The following is a 22,104-nucleotide window of genomic DNA, read 5'->3' as shown; positions in this document are numbered from 1 at the left end:
TTCTGGTGTCTTCAAAGTACTTTCCTTGCAAACAACTATTGGTTGTTAATAATTCTTGTTATTTGGATAATATTATCTGCAAAATACAATGTTAAGGCTTTTGTTGTTCTTGCTGACTTATAATATGTAACACCTAATAGTGCTGTTCTTTTTGCTAGAGTATCTTATATAAGAAATGATAAAACAGTTCGCAAATTTCTTGTATATCATATGGAGTATTTGTGGTAGAAGAATAATTAGAGGGGCCATTGTCTTTCTCTTTACAGCTAGTAATTTTGCTGTACTATTTTGTTCCACGATTATATATCAGTTCTGTGTGTATTTCTGAGTATACATATACACATAGCATATTCAATAGTTCTAACAATTTAATTCATATAGTATTCATAAAATTAACAATTATAACATGACATAATGGATATGATATGATATGATATGATATGATATGATATGATATGATACAATTCAGGAAAAAGATATTCAGCAACATGTTTCCTAGAAAGAACTTTGGACCTAGGATTCATACCTTGTCAAATCTCAAAAATTCTTTATTTGCAACCATGGAAAATGTTCATCAGTTGATAGCTTTTTGTTTGCATTTTTAACTTTTCTAAAACTCGGAACTATAAGAAAATTGTTTTTCTTTTGTTTTTTTTTAAATCTTAGTGAAGCCTTGTGTTGTGCAGTATTACCACTGTGATTAATGGGAGCCAAATGAAAAAATGAAAAACATCATTTTTCCTTAATATATTTTTTTATTCATGGTTTTCATTATGAATGAATCAAAGATAATTTATCCTGCATGTTTTTATATACAATTTTGAGGGTTTTTCTTCTGCAGAAATTCTGAAGATGCAAAGTTGCCATTTTGTTTGCAGTTTCTCCTCTCAGAACACGAAGATTGCAAACTAAGTCCTTTTCTTGATTTGATGCCTAAATGTAATTAAGTAACTAATAGAAAATCATTGTTCTTAAAAGCTATATTACTTATTGTGGTAAATACTAGTACGTTAAGCAGTTCTACAAAGATGAGAAATATGGTATAATCTAATCTCTAATACTCTGTTTTTTATTATAATTAAAAATAATTCTTAGGCTAGGTAGTACTATATTTGTAGTAGTTATGTATTATTGTATCAGAAGTTACCCCAAAGCTTAGTGGTTTAAAACAATAAGCATTTACTATCCTCAGTTTCTGTGGGTGAGAGACTTCAAGAATCTTGTGTTGGACATTCTGGGTCAGGGTCTTGAGGTTGCAGTCCAGGTGTTGGTCAGGGTTGCAGTCATCTGAAACCTTAGCTGCGCTGGAGGACCTGCCCCCAGGTTGGCGCACACAAATGACTGGCAGGCTGGTGCTGCTTGTTGGCTAGAAGCCTCATTTCTCCCTACATGTGCTTCTTCACAGGCTGTTTATGTGTCCTCACAACATGGTGGCTGGTTTCTCCAAAACAGGTGCTCAAGAGAGAGCAAGGTAGCAGCCTCAATGTCTAGTTTGACATAGCCCTAGAAATCACACTATGTGATTATTATTTACAGAGGTCAGTTTTATTTAGTAGGGGAAGGTACTACAAAAGGGCATGAATACCAGGAGATGAGGAGATTGGATCACTGGGTGACATCTTGTTACTATACTACTCTCTGTAAAAGTAGAATGTGCGTTCTCTCTTAGCATTCATATTAGCCGTCAATCTATTTTCCTATTCACTTAATAATTTTAAGGTTCTTAATTTTTTTGTCAATGAATTAACAGCTTTGAAAGCACACCATTGTAGTAATGTGTTAATCTTGCTATAATGAATATACGTTTATATGTCAGTTGACATAGAATTTCAGTATGGCGAACATGTAAACAAATTTTAATTCCAAATTATATCTAGATATTTGGTATTTGAAAAGAACAATTAAGATAATAATAAATCTGAACATGTCTTATTCATATTAATGACTCAAATTCTGACAGGGTATAATGGTAGCATGTATGATGACGTAATTACCAGTCACACACAGGATCAGGGTTGTCTGAAATGGCAAACCCGTAAGTATTTGATTTTTCATCCTCCCATGCCTGAGGCCATAGGGCCGATTTTGGTCAAATAATGAGGCTAAAGCGAAACTTCAAGATAGTTCCACTACAAAAAGCCGTGGGAATTCTGATATAAAGCTCCATATTCCTCCTCACTAAGGAGCTAGTAGGACTACAGTTGTCTTAGCGGGTCTGTCTGGATTGGTTGGGATCCCCTTTGCCTTTTCCTCCCTCCAAGTTTGCTCTACGCCAGAAGGTTTGAGGTCTGAAGGGAAATCAGAGCCTTAATTCCTGATTATAAATGGCTCTTAACCTTTACCAGGAAGACCAATCTCACTTTTTAAATGTTAGGCTACATTTTATCACTTGGGTACCAAAGAAATTCTGCTTTTACTCACAGTTTCACAAGATCTTTTGTGAACACTTCTATCAGTTTTGGGCTCTCAACCCTAAAAACCTCAGTGATTAAAATTTAGTCCAGATGATTTGAAAAGGAACAGATGCCATGCATTCCCTTCCATTATCTTTCTATTCTAATTCATCCTCAAATTCTCCCACTTTTCATAGTTCTAAGACAAACAAACAGAACACCTCTAGGTGTATTCCTGGGCACTAGCCAAGGAACAGGTTTTGGTGAATCATTTGACACCACTAGTACTTTGATTTCGGTTCTTTCAGTAAAAGAGCCCAGAACACTTTTATGTATGACCACAAGGTTAAAAACAGTTCTCCAAGTTGGGTAATTAATAATACAGAGTTTGACAGTCTTTTCCAGTCTACATAGCCTGTTTCTGGTGACTCAGTGTGTTGGGGAGAAAGCCTTAGTCTTTTGTATTTCTTCTCACTCTGTGTGATCCTCTTCAGGATGATGATGGGATTTATTGAGGGCTTGTTGCATGATCTGGAAGTATCAGGAGCCAGGTTGACAATGAGGTTTGTGAAATGGGAGGCTCACAAATCCACATTCATTCTGGACCCTCACAGTCTCTGCTAGAGTGGCAGATCTTGTTTTTTCTCTGTACTTGTTACCCCTGAGATGGTTCTCTATGGTGGTTTGGCGCATCACTCTGGTTCCCACCACTCTTGGCCGTTTCCCAAGACTATTTGTCTAGTATTGGAGTTTCCCTACATGGCAATATCTTTCCTGTTCATTCAGTGACGTTTATAGCAATTGTTTGAAACTTTCCCAGTTTTATGATTCATAATGTTCTTTCATAAGAAGTAGAGAACATTTTTAAAAAAATATTGAAAGCAAATGCCCTTTTTTCCCTTCAAGTATTTGTTTATAGGTATAACAGTTTCAGCAATTTTTAAAAAATAAAGTGTAAAAAAAATTGAGAGTTTAGTTTTCAAATACCTACAAAGTTCTGCTGCATTTAAATTTTTATGTGGTATCAGTTCCATACAATTGCTGAACATCTGCATGCCTTCAAGTTATTAAGGTCCTGTATCCAGTTGGTTCCACCAAAGAAGTAGAACCATCAGGAAATGTATATTAAGAGATTTATTGTAAGGGGTTGGCTTATGCAATTACGAGGGGGTGGTCAGGCAAGTCTGAAATCTGTGGCCCAGGAGGTCAAGAAGGGCAGGCTAGAGCTCTGCGCTGAAGTGCTATCCACAGGGTGAATCTCTTCTTAATCAGGGAAGCCTCAGTCTCACTCTTAAAGCCTTTCAACCATTGAATAAGGGTCATCCAGCTTATCTAGAGTAATCTCTCTTACTTAAAGTGAACCGATTATAGACTTTAATCACATTTAGGAAATACTTTCACTACAACACCTAGATTAGTTTTTGGTTGAATAACTGGGGACTCAACGTAGCCACGTAAGGCATCTAGACAATCTCAGGACCCAAAGTGTTTGTTCCCAGAATTTCTTGATGTTGCTCATGATCTAATTTTTGTCCTTCATCCCTTTAATCATAGGGATTCAGTGTGCATGTTTACCTGATATTTTTGGATATTTAAATGGATTGATTCTAACCTACAAAGAAGAGTCACTATAGTCAGTATTTTCTAAATGTAGGAAGTGTGTGTTCGTGTAAGTCTTATGTAATGTCATTAATTACTTTAAATCTTTGCTAGTTCAGACTTTATATTTACCCAGAACCTTCCAAAGACCAATCTCCTCTGAATTTAAAGTGTAACCAAGAAATCTTGATTTATGCTTAGTTTTTTAAATGCCATGAACAAGTCATTTACTGCTAATTTCCTTCTGCTGAAACTGTTTTTCTAAAACATGTGTTTGCATTTGTTTTACACTACTGTGAATGTATAATTTCTGTATTAAGTCTACCTCTTTTTTTTTCTGACCCACTACAATTACAGTATTTACTTTGCTTCACTATATAGTGTTAATGATGTCAAATCAAAGCCTTAATATACAGAAAAAATAAGAATTTCAGCTATGAAAAATCATTTTTACAGAGAATTGCTACTTGTAAAGAAATGTAATAGTTCTTTTGAGTTTGAGTTCCAATAGCAGATACGTAACAACTATTATCATTTTTTATATTAGGAAGGGACAATTAGATAAGTTTATCAATTCACTAAAAGACTGAACATTTCTACCGCAGATGATCACTTGACACTTAATTGTTCATAAGGCATTCATCCAGATGAAGTGGAAGATACTTACTTTAATTTTTCTCAGATCATAAATGTGAAAGCCCCAAAATGTTAAATCTTCAGAAAGAATGCCCAAGCCCCTGAGAGTATGTCACAAATCACGGAGGGGTCTGCACTTCTACTCAAACTGCCTTAGGTATAGGAAAAAGAGAAAGTGACAACATTTCATAAGCCCTGATATATAATTGAATATTTCTTTGAGTGTGAAATAATTGCTGTGGAATTAATCTCATTATCTTCTCTGATTGTCATTGTTCTGCAGGTTCCAAGTGATCAAGCTTTATTTTAGCCAGTAATAATAGTAATTAACTGTAAGGAGTTAGTGAAATTTTACTCCTTTAGCAGCTGCTACCAGAGTTTCTTACGGAACGAGTACAGCCCTTACTCTAGTGACTTACGTATAAGCTTTGGTGTAAGTGCATCCCTCTGGAGTCTGGAGGTCAGGACGTAGCCAAGCCTCAGAGAAGGAGGCAGGATTACTCAGGAAAAGAAAAGGAGAGAAATTTAATTGTTCCAGAATGGGGAAGGAATAATGAAGAGAAGAAGGAGATGGAAAAAGGAGAGAGAAGAGGGAAAGCCGGTGACATTGAGAGTTCACATACTCTACCAACCTGTGGCCCCACTAAGGGCACCAATAGGGGCACTAAGATCACCAAATACTTCGTGTGCATCTTTGTTTTTGTTTTCCTGTATACACCATCATGGGTTGAGTTTTTCCTCTGGGGTTTATAGGGTGTTAACTCAAGCCACATGCATAGACATGGGAATTGGGGGGGCAGAGAGTCCTTAGCTAACATCTAGGTTGTTGACATTTGTCTGATCCTTTAATTCAATTCCCAAGCAAATCTTTAGACTAATCCCACTTTCTAAGTAGAGCATTTTTGCCTCAGAAATTGACCTCGTTGGGAAGTGACAGAATGGCCTCTACATTCATCTCATCACTAGATTTGCTCTGCTCTTCCCCCAAAACATTCTGCTTCCTTGTTAGTCTAAACAAGTCATTTTTAAATAAGCTCTTGTAGTGTCTCTCCCACCCAGAAGTTGATGCCTTCTCTTTCAGCATGGTCTCTGGTTTAGGGAATGAAGTTGCTGTATCAAAATTGCATCTTGCCAGTGACCTCCTGAGTCTGCAGAACCAGTACATCAACAGAACTCCATTTCATAGGCTCCTTGTGCTACACTAAATGCTTGTTGTTTGCTCTAAGCAATGAACTTTCTTTATTGAAAGAGGGTTGAAGATTTGAGGGTTAAGCTGTAGGTGAGAATGGGATTATGTTTCCCATAAGAGCACTCTAGTGGTGGGAAAGTTTGTGCAAGCCTCTTGGAGAGTTTTGAACAAGTTTCTTCTTGGTTATGGCCTATATCTAGATCACAACCAGCTTTCAAAACAATTCCATGATCCAGAGAGAAAGCCGGAGCAGGTGCAGTAGGGGCAAGATTAGCTTCATTGCAGTCATTCAGATAGTGATTTTAGGTTAAGATGTATTTGTTTTGTGTTCCATGTGAGTGTTTCCTCCTAAGAAGGAGATTAGTTCATGAACTTAGTAAAACAATGAATGAATGTGCAGTTATTTAATTTAAAATGGTTTTAAATTTGTGTGTTTAGAAAAATACTGTATAGGTGTATCTATATACTACAAAGTTTGGTTCAAAAGATCTGTCCAGTTCTCTGTAGAAAGACTTTAGTGATATCATGGCCATATGCTCCATTTGTCACATGCTATCATTAAAGCACTCATTAAAATGCATATCTGGAGGACCAGATGTTTCATTTTTATTATATACCATTTTCTTCACATTTTCAATCCATGTATGCTTATATAAAGGCTAAATTTTTGTGAATGGTTCTTTACATACATATGCATATGCTTTGTATCTCTAGTTCATAAAGAAGCAAATATTGGTATATATTTATGCTATATAAACACATGTAAAAATGGATATTTTTGAGTATGGACTTCTGAATTTATTCCACCGTACTTAAAAAATACATTCTTTTGGGGCGCCTGGGTAGCGCAGTCGTTAAAGCGTCTGCCTTCGGCTCAGGGCGTGATCCCGGCGTTCCGGGATCGAGTCCCACATCGGGCTCCTCTGCTGGGAGCCTGCTTCTTCCTCTCTCACTCGCTTGCTGTGTTCCCTCTCTCGCTGGCTGTCTCTCTGTCACATAAATAAATAAAATCTTTAAAAAAAAAATACATTCTTTTGTTCAAAAGTCAAACTACTGATACCAATATACATGACAATTGGTTATTCCCTTCCATTTCTTCCTGGTAATTTTCCTCCTCCTTTTTTCCAAAATATTGCTTGCGAAGGTCTGATTGAAGGAAGATGCTATGAAAAGAAGGCATGTAAAGGGGCAGAAAACAAAAACTTTTTTTCTTTTTAAACATTTTTTAATTTAAATTCAGTTAATTAACATATAATATATTACTGGTTTCAGAGGTACAGGTCTGTGATTCATCAGTCCTACATAATACCCAGTGCTCATTACATTACATACTCTCCTAAATGTCCATCACCCAGTTGCCCCATACCCCCCTCCCCCTCCCCTATAGCATCCCTCAGTTGGTTTCCTAGGATTAAGAGTCTCTTATTGAATGGAATATTAGTCAGCCATCAAAAAGGATGAATACCTACCATATGCATTGACATGGATGGAACTGGAGGGAATTCTGCTAAGTAAAATAAGCCAAGCGGAAAAAGACAATTACCATATGGTTTTACTCATATGTGGAATATAAGGAGTAGTGCAGAGGACCATAGGGGAAGGGAGGGAAAAGTGAATGGAAGAATTCAGAGAGGGAGACAAACCATGAGAGACTCTGGACTCTGGCAAACAAACTGAGGGTTATAGAAGGGAGGGGAGTAGGGGTATGGGGTAACTGGGTGATGGGTATTAAGGAGGGCATGTGATATGATGAGCACTGGATGTTATGAAAGACTGATGAATCATTGAACACTACACCAAAAAGTAATAATATGTTGGCTAACTGAACATTAAAAAAAAGAAAGGAAAGAAAGGAAAGAAAGGAAAGGAAAGGAAAGGAAAGGAAAGGAAAGGAAGGAAGGAAGGAAGGAAGGAAGGAAGGAAGGAAGGAAGGAAGGAAGAAAGGAAGAAAGAAAAAGAAAGAAAGAAAAAGAAAGAAAGAAAAAGAAAGAAAGAAAGAAAAAGAAAGAAAGAAAGAAAGAAAGAAAGAAAGAAAGAAAGAAAGAAAGAAAGAAAGAAAGAAAGAAAGTCTCCTACGGTTTGTCTCCCTCTCTGGTTTCATCTTGTTTTATTTTTTCCTCTCTTACCCTATGATCCTTTGTTTTGTTTCTTAAATTCCACATATCAGTGAGATCATATAATTGTCTTTCTCTGATTGACTTATTTCATTTAGCATAATACCCTCTAGTTCCATCCACATTGTTGCAAATGGCAAGATTTCATTTTTTGATGGCTGTGTAATATTCCATTGTGGATATATACCAAGTCTTCTTTATCCATTCATCTGTCGATGGACATCTGAGGTCTTCCCATAGTTTGGCTATTGTGGACATTGCTGCTATAAACACTGGGGTGCAGGTGCCCCTTCAGATCACTACATTTGTATCTTTGCGGCAAATACCCAGAAGTGCAATTGCTTGTTCTAGGGTAGCTCTATTTTCAACTTTTTGAGGAACTTCCATACTGTTGTCCAGAGTGGCTACACCAGCTTGCATTCCCACCAACAGTGTAAGAAGATTCCCTTTACTCCCCATCCTCGCCAACATCTGTTGTTTCCTGAGTTGTCCATTTTAGCCATTCTGACCAGTGTGAGGTGGTATCTCATTGTGGTTTTGATTTGTATTTCCCTGATGCCAAGTGATGTTGAGCACTTTTTCTTGTGTCTGTTGGCCATTCACATGTCTTCTTTGCAGAAATGTCTGTTCATGTCTTCCACTCATTTCTTGATTGGATTGTTTGTTCTTTGGGTGTTGAGTTTGATAAATTCTTTATAGATCTTGGATAAAAGCCCTTTATCTGATAAGACATTTTCAAATATCTTCTCCCATTCTGTCGGTTGTCTTTTGGTTTTGTCGATTATTTCCTTTGCTGTGCAGAAACTTTATATCTTGATGAAGTCTCAGTAGTTCATTTTTGCCTTTGTTTCCCTTGCCTTTGGAGACGTGTCTAGCAAGAAGTTGGTGCGGCCGAGGTTGAAGAGGTTGCTACCTGTGTTCTCCTCTAGAATTTTGATGGATTCCTGTCTCACATGTACGTCTTTCATCTATTTTGAGTCTATTTTTGTGTATGGTGTAAGGAAATGGTCCAGTTTCATTCTTCTGCATGTGGCTGTCCAGTTTTCCCAACACCATTTGTTGAAGAGACAGTCTTTTTTCCATTGGATATTCTTTCCTGCTTTGTTGAAGATTAGTTGAGCATGGAGTTGAGGGTCCATTTCTGGGTTCTCTATTCTGTTCCATTGATCTATGTGCCCGTTTTTGTGCCAGTACCATACTGTCTAGATGATTACAGCTTTGTTAATAGAGCTTGAAGTCTGGAATTGTGATGTCAACAGTTATGTTGCTGGTTTTCTTTTTCAACATTCCGTTGGCTATTTGAGGTCTTTTCTGGTTCCATACAAATTTTAGGATTACTTGTTCCAGCTCTGAGTGGTATTTTGATAAAGATTTCACTGACTGTGTAGATTGCTCTAGGTAGCATAGAAATTATAACAGTGTGTGTTCTTCTAATTCATGAGCATGGAACGTTTTCCCATTTTTTTGTGTCTGAGGAAATTTCTTTCATGACTGTTCTATAGTTTTCTGAGTACACATCTTTTGCCTTTTGGTTAGATTCATTCCTAGGTATCTTATGGTTTTGGGTGCAATTGTAAATGAGATCGACTCCTTAATTTCTCTTTTTTCTGTCTCATTGTTAGTGTAAAGGAATGCAACTGATTTCTGTGCATTGATTTTATATCCTGCCTCTTGTTGAATTCCTATATGAGTTCTAGCAATTTTTTTCCTTCTTCTATTAATGTAGTGTATTGCATTGATTGATTTGGGGATGTTGAACTACCTTTCAGTCCAGGAATAAATCCCACTTGGTCGTGGTGAATAATCCTCTTAATGTACTTTTGGATCCTAGTGGCTAGTATTTTGGTGAGAATTTGTGCATCCATGTTCATCAGGGATATTGGTCTGTAATTCTCCTTTTTGGTGGGGTCTTTGTCTAATTTTGAGATCAAGGTAATGCTGGCCTTATAGAAAGGGTTTGGAAGTTTTGTTTCCATTTCTATTTTTTGAAACCAGCTTCACAAGAATCGGTATTAATTCTTCTTTAAATGTTTGGTGGAATTCCCCTGGTAAGGCACCTGGCCTTGGGCTCTTGTTTGTTGTTGGGAGATTCTTGATTCCTGCTTCAATTTCCTTGCTGGTTATGGGTCTATTCAGATTTTCTATTACTTCCTGTTTCAGTTTTGGTAGTTTATACATCTCTAGGAATGCATCCATTTCTTCCAGATTGCTTAATTTATTGACATATAGTTGCTCATAATATGTTCTTGTAATTGTATTTCTTTGTGGTTGGTTGTGATTGCTCTTATTTCATTCATGATTTTATTTACTTGGCTCCTTTCTCTTTTCTTTTTGATAAGTCTGGCCAGGGGTTTATCAATCTTACTAAATCTTTCATAGAACCAGCTCCTAATTTTATTGAGCTATTCTACTGTTCTTTTGGTTTCTATTTCATTGATTCCTGCCTTAATCTTTATTCATTCTCTTCTCCTGCTGCGTTTAGGCTTTATTTGCTGTTCTTTCTCCAGCTCCTTTAGGTGTAAGGTTAGGTTGTGTATTTGAGACCTTTCTTGTTTCTTGAGAAAGGCTTGTGTTTCTATATACTTCCCTCTTAGGACTGACTTTGCTGCATCCCAAAGGTTTTGAACAGTTGTGTTTTTATTTTCATTTGTTTCCATGAATTTTTAAAATTCTTCTTTAATTTCCTGGTTGACCCATTCATTCTCTAGTAGGGTGCTCTTTACCCTCCATGTATTTGAGTTCTTTCCAAATTTCCTCTTGTGATTGAGTTCCACTTTCAAAGCAGTGTGGTCCAAAAATATGCAAGGAATGATCCCAGTCTTTTGGTACCATTTGAGACCTGATTTGTGACCCAGTATGTGATCTATTCTGGAGAATGTTCATATGCACTTGAGAAGAATGTGTATTCTGTTGCTTTAGGATAGAATGTTCTGAATATATCTGTGAAGTCCATCTGGTCCAGTGTGTCATTCGAAGCCCTTATTTCCTTGTTGATCTTCTGCTTGGATGCTCAGTCCATTGCAGTGAGGGGGAATGAAAAGTCCCCTACTATTATTGTATTATTATTGTTGTGTTTCTTTGATTTTGTTATTAATTGGCTTATTTAATTGCCTTCTCCCATGTTAGGGGCATAAATATTTACAATTGTTAGATGATCTTGTTGGATAGACCCTTTAATTATGATATAGTGTCCTTCCTCATCTCTTATTACAGTCTGTGGTTTAAAATCTCATTTGTCTGATGTAAGGATTGCCACCCCAGTTCCTTTTGATGTCCATTAGCATAATAAATGGTTTTCCACCCCCTCACCTTCAATCTGTAGGTGTCTTTGGGTCTAAGATGAGTCTCTTGCAGACAGCATATTGATGGGTTTTGCTTTTTTTTTTCCAGTCTGATATCCTATGTCTTTTGATTGAGTCATTTAGCCCATTTACATTCCGAATAACTGTTGAAAGATATGAAGGTAGTGCCATTGTATTACCGGTAAAGTGACTGTATATTGTCTGTATTGTCTGTATATTGTCTGTATATTGTGTGTATTGACTGTATAAAGTTACTGTATATTGTCTCTATATATTGCCTTTGTTCCTTTATGTTCTATGTTACTTTTAGGCTCTCTCTTTGCTTAGAGGATCCCTTTAATATTTCTTTTGGGATTGGTTTGGTGATCACAAATTCTTTTTGTTTCTGTTTGTCCTGGAAGCTTTTCATCACTCCTTCTATTTTGAATGAGATCCTAACCGGATAAAGTATTCTTGGCTGCATTTTTCTCATTTAGCACCCTGAATATACCATGCCAGTCCCCGCAGTCCATCTTCCCATATATCACCTTGGATTCACTGCTCCGCAGCTCCTACCTGGCAGAAAGTGGTTGCTTTTCTATCCGTAGAGGTACAGCTCTTCTTTTCTTAGATCTCCAGTTGAGCTCACAGGTGTTCAGAATGATTTGATAGCTACCTAGCTGAATTCCTGGGGCCAGACGAAATTAAGGTCTCCTACTCCTCTGCCATTTTTGCTTCCTCATCGAAATAAAAGACTTTTAATTGTCTGTACTCTGGCCAATTAGTGTTCGAATCATCAGACTTTTCACCTAAAATATTTTATTATTGCTTTGAATTGAGGTCATTGACCAATCCCTTGTCCCCCAGTCCCATTCTTTCAAACAAGTTTAGTAGTGACACACACAGGAAATATATAGGGAAATTGTGTGTTGCTCAAGTTTGAGAGGACAGATAACTGGGTGACTTGTTTTTCCTATACTGAAGGTTTCAATTTTAAAATTCTAGGAATGAAAAATTTCCAGTTTATTTAAGAAAATTCTATTTTTCTAAGATAGTTTCTGTTCTATTCAAGAGAATGCATGTTGCCACATGAATATAGAAATCTTTAGTATTTGTGATACTCTCTTTTAAATTTCTCTGGTAACAGGCAAATCACCAAAGACTAAAACACACCTTGAAATTGGTTCCTTGTAATTTCTTGTAATCAATAAATGGTACTAGATAAAAACATATATTTGTCTTATAAGCCACTTTAGGTTTTATGGGAGGAGAAAGACATAAGATGCAAAGAAGGAAACAATAGTATTTTTCATTTTCATTTTTTCCTCCTAAGTGGAGAATTGATTAAAACTTCCACACAAAAAGAAGACTGATCTTTTTTTTTTTTTTAAGATTTTTATTTATTCATTTGAGAGAGAGAGAGCACACACATGAGTCAGGGGGAGGGGCAGAGGGGCAGAGGGAAAGGGAGAAGCAGACTCCCTGCTGAGCAGGAAGCCCGATGCAGGGCTCCATCCCAGGACCCTAAGATCATGACCTGAGCTGAAGGCAGATGCTTAACCAACTGAGCCCCCTGGGTGTCCCAGGACTGATCTTTCTTAATATTCTACCTCAAATTTTTCCTTAAGTTTTAATAGATTGGACCAAAAAGGACCAATTATTTCTTATTTCTTGTTTCTTATCCCTATAGGATTATAGCAACACATGTAGTAAAATTACTTAATTCAACATACTTTACCAGTCTAACCAAGCAAATTATTACTCATCCTGCGTGAGTAGGTGAGTAATTCTTTGCAAGACTGTAAATCACCCTGAAATTCCCAGAGTCACATGGCTCAATGGTAAGCAAGATAATCAGTTAGTTTATCAAACTGGCTTTACCAACAAGACCATGTTATTTGTGATGGGGCATTCTGTATCATTGTACCATCTTGAAGAGAGAAGCTACCTTACAACTAGCTTGGAGACAGTGAGTCTTGTTTTAAGCCCCCTTAAAATATGCCTTACTTCCTAGTTTTGTGGATCAGATTTTTACCAGTTGCTTCCTGACATTGTCCTTCTATCCACATCATCATTCAAGTGCCTCAGTGGTGATAAAGCACCTGAAAATCCTGAATCTGACACCTTCCTCACACCTACCTGCTTCATAGCACTAGATATCACCACCTTCCATCGCAGGTAAGGTGTATCTTAGGTAATGAGGTATTAGCAATTGGTGCCTCATTATCTTAAGCCTCTGAAGGAGCCCCACCCTCCTCATAAAAGAAGGATGCTGTTATTTTTGCCAGGAGTTAGCTTGAGTTTCTCAATGTATTGCACATTTCCACCTGGGTCAAATGTACACACTTGCCATGTTTTCTTATTCATGCTTGCTTTATGAGGGTCTACTGGAGAACAGGCTTTGCAGACACAGAGGCCTGGGTTTAAGTCACTGTTTGAACACTCATTAGCAGTGTGACCTAGGAAAGCTACTTACCCTATGTTTCCTCTTCTATACAGTGGAGATTCTAAAATTGTCCCTACAGGTTTATTATAAAGGTTACATCCTATATGTGATGAGCATCCTATAGCATCTTTTTTTTTTTTTTTAAATAAGCTTTGTGCCCAGTGTGGGGCTTGAACTCATGATCCCAAGATCAAGAGTCACATTCTGCTGACTGAGCCAGCCAGACATTCCCATTCCATAGCATCTTAATGTAAAAATCAATTAATGGTGCGAGGTAAACAAGGAATTTGTCTCTGATGCTATGCATAAAAACCAGGGTGGAAGTGAAGGAGTAAAATAATGAATCTGGTTACCATTAAAATTTCTAAGCTCTTTCTCTTCATCATTGACTCAATCCCACATTTGTTTCCCATTCAAAATAGAGGTTTCAGGTCTCAACCACTTACGTTTCCTTTTCTTTCTTTCTTCCTTCCTTTCTTTCTTTCTTTTTTTTTTTTAAGATTGATTTATTTATTTGAGAGAGAGAGAGTGGGGGGAGGGCCAAAGGGAGAGGGAGAGTGAGGGAATCTCCAGCAGATTTCCTGCTGAGTATGGAGCCAACATGGGGCTCAGTCTCATGACCCTGTGATCATGACCTGAGCTGAAATCAAGAGTCAGATGCTTAACCAACTGAGCCACCCAGGTGCCCCCCAACCACTAACATTTTTATCTTCCCACAGCATCAGTTTTATCTCACTTTTTCTCTTTAGAAGAGTTGGCCAGGAACTATCCTCAAAATGGCATCCTGAGTTCTTTAGCATTAAGGTCCCTCACTCTTCAAATTTTATCTGCTACCACTTCAAACCAGTTCTTAGATCTAGTGAGGTCAGAGTTCTCACCATTATCCAAAGATATAGACTTAATCCTCAGTCCAGTGTTTCTGTCCTCGGGGCTCAGAGTAGATGAGGAGCAAGACTGACTATGACAGAGGGTAATAAGGAGTTGATTATCTTTATAAACGGAGATCTATAGTAAAGAGATGAAGAGGTGATTAATTCATCCTGGAGTGGGAGCATGGTGGGTGGAAGAGCTGAGAAAGGTTTCAGAGAGGAAGCAACACTTGAGTCAGTTGTTTAAGAATGAGCACGACTTCGTTTTGGGTCAAGGGAGCAGCACGACAGAGCCTGAAAGTGAATAGTCTTCATCCAAGGCATTACAGCATATGGCAGCAGGGATGATTGAAAGTGCAGAGACACATCTAATGGAGCTGGCAAGGGCCACACTGGGAACTTCTTTGCTGTTCTACCAAGAGCAGCCTTATTTTTCCTGACTTCCTGGTGCAATAATTCTTTGTGCACTTATTTTGGCAATAATTTTTCATTTTCAATAAATCTCTACAAGTGATTTATGGTCCCCTAGAAAACCAGGGAAAACCCCGAAGTACTTTTCTTTCCTCTCCGTTCTTCCCACACAGTACAGTATACAGGATTGGAGGCAGTGTGACACAGAGATGAAAAGTATTGATGTAGGAGTTGAGATCCCTTCTCACCATCCCCATTTTTAACTGGGTGATCTGAGGCAAGTTGTATCCTCCCTGAATATCACTTTCTTCCTCTGAAAATGGGGATAATGCCACTTTGTACATGATAGCCCTCCTATGATGATTCAGTAAGAGCTTAACAAATGTTTGTAACTCAGTTATTCAATAAGCATTAATTGAACGCCTAGTATAAGGCAAGCTCTATGTTAAATCCTATTATACAGTAATGAGATAAACAAAAATAGGCTTTATAGTCTAGTATTTATTATTATTAATGTAGATCTTTTATTAAAACAAGTTAATGTGTTTCAGCTATGTCAATACCATATTCATGGTTGGGCCCACTCTCTCTTGCCCTATTCCTGGAGTGTGCTACATGATGACTGACTGCCAAGAGCTGCCATTCCAGTGCTTATGATGCCTGTCAATTACACAGTTGTGCAGCCTTGGCCGAACCACCATTCTAAGTAGGTTCAGTAAGTGAAGTGACTCTGGAGGTGATCCTAGATAAGTCCAACCTTAGGAGGATAACCATGCATGCTCAAAACTAATTCTGTACATGGCTCAGTCAGATTTGGGCTGTTTGAACAGTTCTCCAAAACTTGTCATTACTAGAATTCAGGAAAGCACAACGCTGGAATCCTAGGATTAGCTAATTTTTGTGCAAGCTATTCCATGATAAAGCTATCTATATTTTTTTGATTTTACTGTTGGTGAAGTGAGCACACAAAAGCAAATACTACCTAAGTTCTGGTAGACTCCTTGCTTGATAGAGGGATGCATCTGTTGATAACCAAGAAGTAGAGTCACCAACATCAAAGAAAGGTAGGAGAGACAGATATTATGGTTCGAGACTTGGAAGTCATCCTAAATGCAACCTGGGTCTGCTGGCCTCTGGCAGAAGCACTGGAACACTGAGTAGCGTAGCAGATCACTGTGGTCCGGCCAAATTGAGTAATTTAATTTCTTGGTACAACTGTGGGAATCAAATCTGTCAACAGTTTACTGGTAAATGTATTCATTCATGGATTGTGTGTTATTCTAATTTGCCTCTGTTTATTTGCTTTTTTTTTTTTCAGTTTAGTTTTTTTGCTTTTTAAAAAACATTTTTTTTTAGCAACTATGTGTCCTGGGTATGACTTATTTCTGGTTGCTAAATTGTTCTTTCTTCCCTCAAGGGGGACTCCTAAAATATCTGCCAAAAGCACCTCAATCTGTAGTCAGGTGTAGGGCACAAAGCTGTATCTTTCTCTGTGTTAAACAAAATAGAAAAGATTTTCACTATCTTTAATCTCCTTCCACATTCTCTTCCATTTCCTTTTGGTTTGTCTAATAATTGCTTTAAGTTCTATTCTGATCAGAGATTATGATTCCTGATTTACATAAGCTATAGCTTCCAAGATTAATGTTAGCTAAGGCCTTTTCTGAAATGAAATCATAAAAGATGCTTTCAAAAGTAAATATTAAAAGAAATTTGAAAACCTTAAAGGAGAGAGTAAAGCAGATATGGCCAACATAGATGCTAGAATATAGATACTTAGAGTGGGGCAAAATTTGGAGGTCTCATTGTCTATGTACCCCACCTTAAACTACTTAGAATTATGTCTTATGAAAGAATACCCCAGTCCCCAAGTAAGTGTGTGTGACACTTAGAGTTGTGACATTATATGCCTTCCAGTATAAAGGAAAACCTTACATATATTAACACTTAATGCATAGTTTTGAAATTACGTTGAAGAGGTAAATCTTCTGGGAAGTCATGGGTTGTAATAAAATACATAATCATCATCAGAAAATTAGAGGTAGTTGATGAAGGTGTCCAGGCAAGAGAACAGCCTGAGAGAGAGACTCTTTAAACAAAGTTAAACCAACAACAGAACAACTCCCGTGATTACACTGGAAAGATGACAGGCAGCTACTAGGAGAAACCATTTGATACTTTTAAAGCTGACCTCTGACCTGCATCAGTCACGTGGTGAATCAGTACTTTTTAAGCTGAAGTAACCTGACTGAATTAAGTGACTCTGAGCACTTGTAATATCCCTCGATAGGTAGCGTCACACCCCCAAATCCCACCTTGACTTCACAAGTGCACAAGTGAATGGTTTGTGAACCAAACCATTAGTGAGTTGTAGACTGTGACAGATGACAGAGAAAGAAAGCAGGGAGCAGGAGCTCAATTCATCTGCAAAGCTTGAAAAAGCCGGAAGAATCTTGGACACTGAATCCTGGAAGTGGTGAAGGAGGGTATTACCTCCAGAGGCACCCAGTGTCTGAAGAGCACCTTGTCTTTAACCTTGTTCAGAAAAAAAAATTCAAGAGCCAAATTCTTGATATTCAGGACTGACTGCCTAATGGGGATTAGGCTTGGAAAGACTCATTACAGTAGGGACAGAGCCAAAGTTGAGGTAATGGGCATGTGCCAGCATGGCTCCAATCAGCTCCAGGCTGGCTGCCATCAACATTGCAGAGTTGGCATGAGGACCAGGAAGCTGAACCAGCATTTGAACTCAAACATTGAATGGAGAACTGACACATTGCTTTTTACTGATTTCACAAATAGAACCTTGATCGATCATAGAAAGGTGTGAGGACGAAAGGAGGGTTTCACTAGCCTTGCCTCGAATAGTCTCTTCAGTATTCAATTACATTCAACAGCAGTTATTGAGCATTGATCATTCTAACGTATTTTGATATAAAATAGTTTATGATCTTAGAGTTGACAATCTAGTGGAAAAAATAAGAAACACAGGGTCCTTGAGAGAAATATAAACAAAGAAATATGCTGGATTCAAAGGCAGGCGAGAGGATATCCGAAGGGTATTTCTCAAAAGGCATCATAGAAGACATCAACCTGAGGATGATATTGAGAGGTAGGATCTTAGAGAGGGAGGAGTTTATCTCAGGTTAGAGGAGATGGCATAAGCAAGTCAAGGACCAGAAAGCAGAAGTATGTTTGCACATTGTAATATGCATGAGTTTGGCAAGCAGTCAGACCGTAGTCGACTATTGAAAAAGTGGCTGGAGCCAGGTTGTGAAGGCACCGATATCAGAGGGAGTAGTTTGTCATTAAGGTGTATAAGCAAGGTTACTCCTGGAAACCTTTATGCCAGAGTTCTCCTTCACATGTATCCTGAAATCACAATTAAAATTACTTAATTAGAAAGTACCTTGAATAATTTAAGCATAGAGCCTTTTTCTTTTCTCCTAATTTACAATAGATTTCTTTTGCTGATTTGGATATTCAAGTGCACTAGAACTCTGCTATATCATAAAGTTAGTAATGTCCTGGGTCAGCCTGTGTCATCTTTAATTATAAAAACCTTAAACAACATGACTTTCCTGCAATGGATACATGAACCCATCCCCCAAATGAGGGAATCCATTGTATGTCATTTATTCCACCCACAGACTACCTTTTATTTTCTGAAATTTGTTTAACCTAATAAATTGTAACAGAAGGTGAAACCTGGGCAACACACATAGTTACTTCCCTCCAAATCAAATCATTCAACTTAACTTCAGGCTAAAGATGGGAGACTTTCTCCATGGTTGAGGTTCAGAGTGTTTTAGCTGAGCTCTGGCCTTATTGAATTAAACCACTCTTAATGACAATTTAAATATTATGAGTCACTGGGCCCAGAGTCTGTAAAATGCTGTGTCCTGCCTCTGCTACTATGTAGAAAAGAAGGCGAGAGAATGTAGGACAAGTCCTACTGGCCTGGCAAGAGTCCCACCTAATTCCTCATGACGTGTCCAATGCAGGTGACACCTTCTGGAAGGTGTGGATAGGCAGTTAATTTCATGGAGGGTAGGAGGTGTGGGTTCAGTTTTTTTTTTTTTTTTACAGTAGGGCATTATCTGAATGATACTTACTCATTCTCTCTTGAGGCTGGACTTCATGCAACAAGCAATAACTGGATGTTATTTTAAAATAAGCAAAGCCACTGACAGGTCTGGTCTGGGTTCTTGTTTCAGAGGGAAGAGTTGGTTGAGAAGTGCTCCTTGGTCAAGGATTAAACCGAAGGAAAAATCCAGCAGCCGAAGAACTGTGGGTTTCTTACCCCAGCCCTCAGGAAAGCTATGCCGTGAAAAGGCTTTGACCCATTGACACAGCAAGTTGGACAGGGTACCAATTCTTCTGTGGGTTGGAGGAAAAGAGAGGAATTCTTTTGTTCGTGGTGTTTGAAGGATGGCTTCCCAGTTTCATCAGCTTCGGGTGCTGGTCTGGAAAAATTGGCTAGGTGTCAAAAGGCAGCCGGTGAGTAGAAAAAGGGAAGGGGGGGCTGCCCAGGGACAGTACTCCAGGCAATCCTAAAATGTGATGTTAATGAGAGGTAAAAAGAGAAGAGTTTTAAGCCATTTTCTAAAGCAGAAATAAGATATTTAGAAAACATCCCTATATCTGTCTTATAGCTAATGGGGCAAGTCTAAACATACCCCCAAAGCTGCCTTTTGATTTCAGTAAATTAAAAGGGTAAACCAGGACATGCACTGGGCAAAGAAAAGGATGTACTTTGTGTTTGAGTTTGAACTAGTGTTGAATTCTAGGTTTCAGGTCAAAATACTTTCAGAAATTTTCTTAATAAATGTAGCTAAAAATGAGATGAAGAAAAATATCAGATGAAAGGAATAATAAATGGGAAGAAATGCATTTGAAAACCAAAAGTGATGGAAAGCTTGTTTGAAAAGTAAGATATAGAAAGGAAATTGTTTGAAGGCTGTTGGGATAGAAAAGCTTCTACAAAATTTCAGTACCTAAAAATTATTTACTAGAAATGCCAAACAAGAGTCAATATCTGTGCCATACTTCAGGAGTATTATTGAATCACTTAACTTTATGGCTACAGTCTCTCTACTCTATTGTAACATCTTTTTTGTGCTCTTACATTCATGTTTGCTTTTTAAATTACAAAGCTAGCTATCAGATCCTCATCAGATAGGGTGTAGGGAGATTGAGAAAGGAATTGGCTTCTATGGGTCATCACACATTCAGAAGAATGTATGAAAACCAGAGAAATTCAAAAAGGCTTGCCATATATTTCACTTTAGAGTGGCAGTTCCCAGACTCAAATGAATAATATAAATATCATGCAGATAATGAGGTCCTAGAAACCATCTGTGTACCTAATCTCACTCTGAGTTTGCTCGCTGTGCCTGACACCTTACTTAAGTGTTCTGATGTGTATATTGAGAAAGAGAAGGAATGTTACTCAGCTCTGTGAATGTGGTGGGTAGGATTTAAAAACCAAAAGATGTTATGTGATTGTACTGATGTGGGGTTTGGACATAAAATTTTAAATCCTTAATATTTTTTAGTTAAATCATTAGCGTTCCTTTTCAGTTGGAAACAACACAAAAGAAAACCTGCCATAATTATTCCATGGTAGGTTACATGTGGAATTCAGCAGGAAAAGAGTCTGGATATGTGGTTGTGGTCAGAAGATGAGAGCTGGTTTTTTGGTTATGCTTCTCGAAAACTGCATGACCTGAGTAGTATAGCTGTTCTCTGAGTACTGGTTTTCCTCTTTGCAAAATGGGTCCATGGCCTACCATATCTGTCTCATAGAGTGGTAAGAACCAAATGTGCCAGTGTATTTCAAAGTGCTTTACAAATGGTGAGACACTTGGCAAATAGATTATAGAGGGATTTGGAGTGATGTGTGTGTTGTATTTTATTCAAAGTAATGGTGAAAGGAAATCCAGGAGAAGGGAGTGTGGGAGAGAGGAAGAAGTTTATATATAGTGCAGTTCTTAAGTGATGAAAACTCACTAGTCAAAAATAAAAGCAGAGAGGAACTGAAAACATATCTGTTATTGCTGATAAACTGAATGTTGAGGTTGTATATTTTCCTTACAACTCTATTTTACCTAAAAATTAAAAAAAAAACCCTCAGATGAATGCATTTTTTTCATTGAGAAATTTTATCTTTAGAAACCTTAATAAGTCCTTTCCTTATCTGTAAAGTAGCTTGTATATCAATTTTCTACTTTAGAGTTTTTCTCCATTTTAGTCAATTTCTGTTGTATATGGCATATTTAAAGGAGGTGGAACTCAGGCATGCTAAAACATTTTCACCATGATGCCTTGTATTATTCTTATGTAGTCAAAATCCCCAAAAAGCCCCTGGTAATTATACTTTTGCCCAAAGAAAGAAAATACATGATCTGTTAGTTCATTTGGGGATATCAGAGGGTTCAGATCTTAAGGCTACCTTGAGACCCAGGACGGGTTAAATGTTGGTTGCAGGAAATGAAATCAGAAATAGTTCTGAATTTGGGGAAATGCAGAAGTCCCAGTTGATTCCATTATGACCAACTAGAGGAACACAGGAGACCTTTAGAAAATGGTGGTGCCCAAAGGAGAGGGAAAGACAATTCTAGGTGGAGGGCAAGAGGGCAAAGAAAGGTACATCCCTTCTTCATAGGTTGCCTCGGGCCAGCCCTATTTCCTGCTCTTGGAGAGAGGACGTGAGGACACAGGTGGAAAGGATATATATGTGATGAATGAAAAAAATTGTGAAAAGAGAAACGATAAACAAATTGAAAGAGAATGTGAAAAGAAGAGGTATATAAATTTGAGGAGAGGATGTAGTCTGTATGTAGTGACCGGACTTTTGTCATCCACCAAGCAATTATTTAAAATGCAAGTATTTTTATTTATCTCATAATCTTTCTGAATATGATACTTTAAAAATGCAGTTTGATACTCAGGAAAATAGAAATGAAGCTGTGTGACACTGGAAATATATAGTCTTTAGTGAACGTTAAAGAATAATCACTACCAAGACATCCTCCTCCACTGTGTTTTTAAGAGATTCTGTCACAAAGCAAGATGGTGGGAAGGATAGTCTGTAAAGGAAGAAGTTAGGAATCTACTAATGGAGAAACAAATAACATACAAGAAAAAAAAAAACAAGAAAAACA

General features: G+C 37.7%; 1 protein-coding gene across 3 annotated transcripts in view; it reads left to right on the top strand.

Annotated features, from left to right (window-relative positions):
• The window catches only part of ABCA12 (ATP binding cassette subfamily A member 12), a 218,662-nt gene that overhangs the window by 27,361 nt on the left and 169,197 nt on the right, over positions 1-22,104 (top strand). For 2 of the 3 annotated variants that reach the window (XM_045806142.2, XM_087866554.1), the window contains exon 1: positions 19,254-19,438. The exons of the other annotated variant lie outside the window; for it this stretch is intronic. In XM_045806142.2, the coding sequence (XP_045662098.2) occupies positions 19,370-19,438 (69 nt within the window). In that variant the 5' untranslated portion in view covers positions 19,254-19,369. Of the gene's footprint in view, positions 1-19,253; positions 19,439-22,104 lie in introns of those variants that run through there. 3 annotated transcript variants of the gene reach the window in all.

This window comes from Ursus americanus, chromosome 1 (assembly GCF_024610735.1).
Source record: "Ursus americanus isolate L20-20 chromosome 1, mUrsAme1.1.p, whole genome shotgun sequence".
Lineage (NCBI taxonomy): Eukaryota > Metazoa > Chordata > Mammalia > Carnivora > Ursidae > Ursus > Ursus americanus.
Note: the sequence above shows the minus strand (reverse complement) of the source record. Positions and strands in the feature narration are given on the sequence as shown.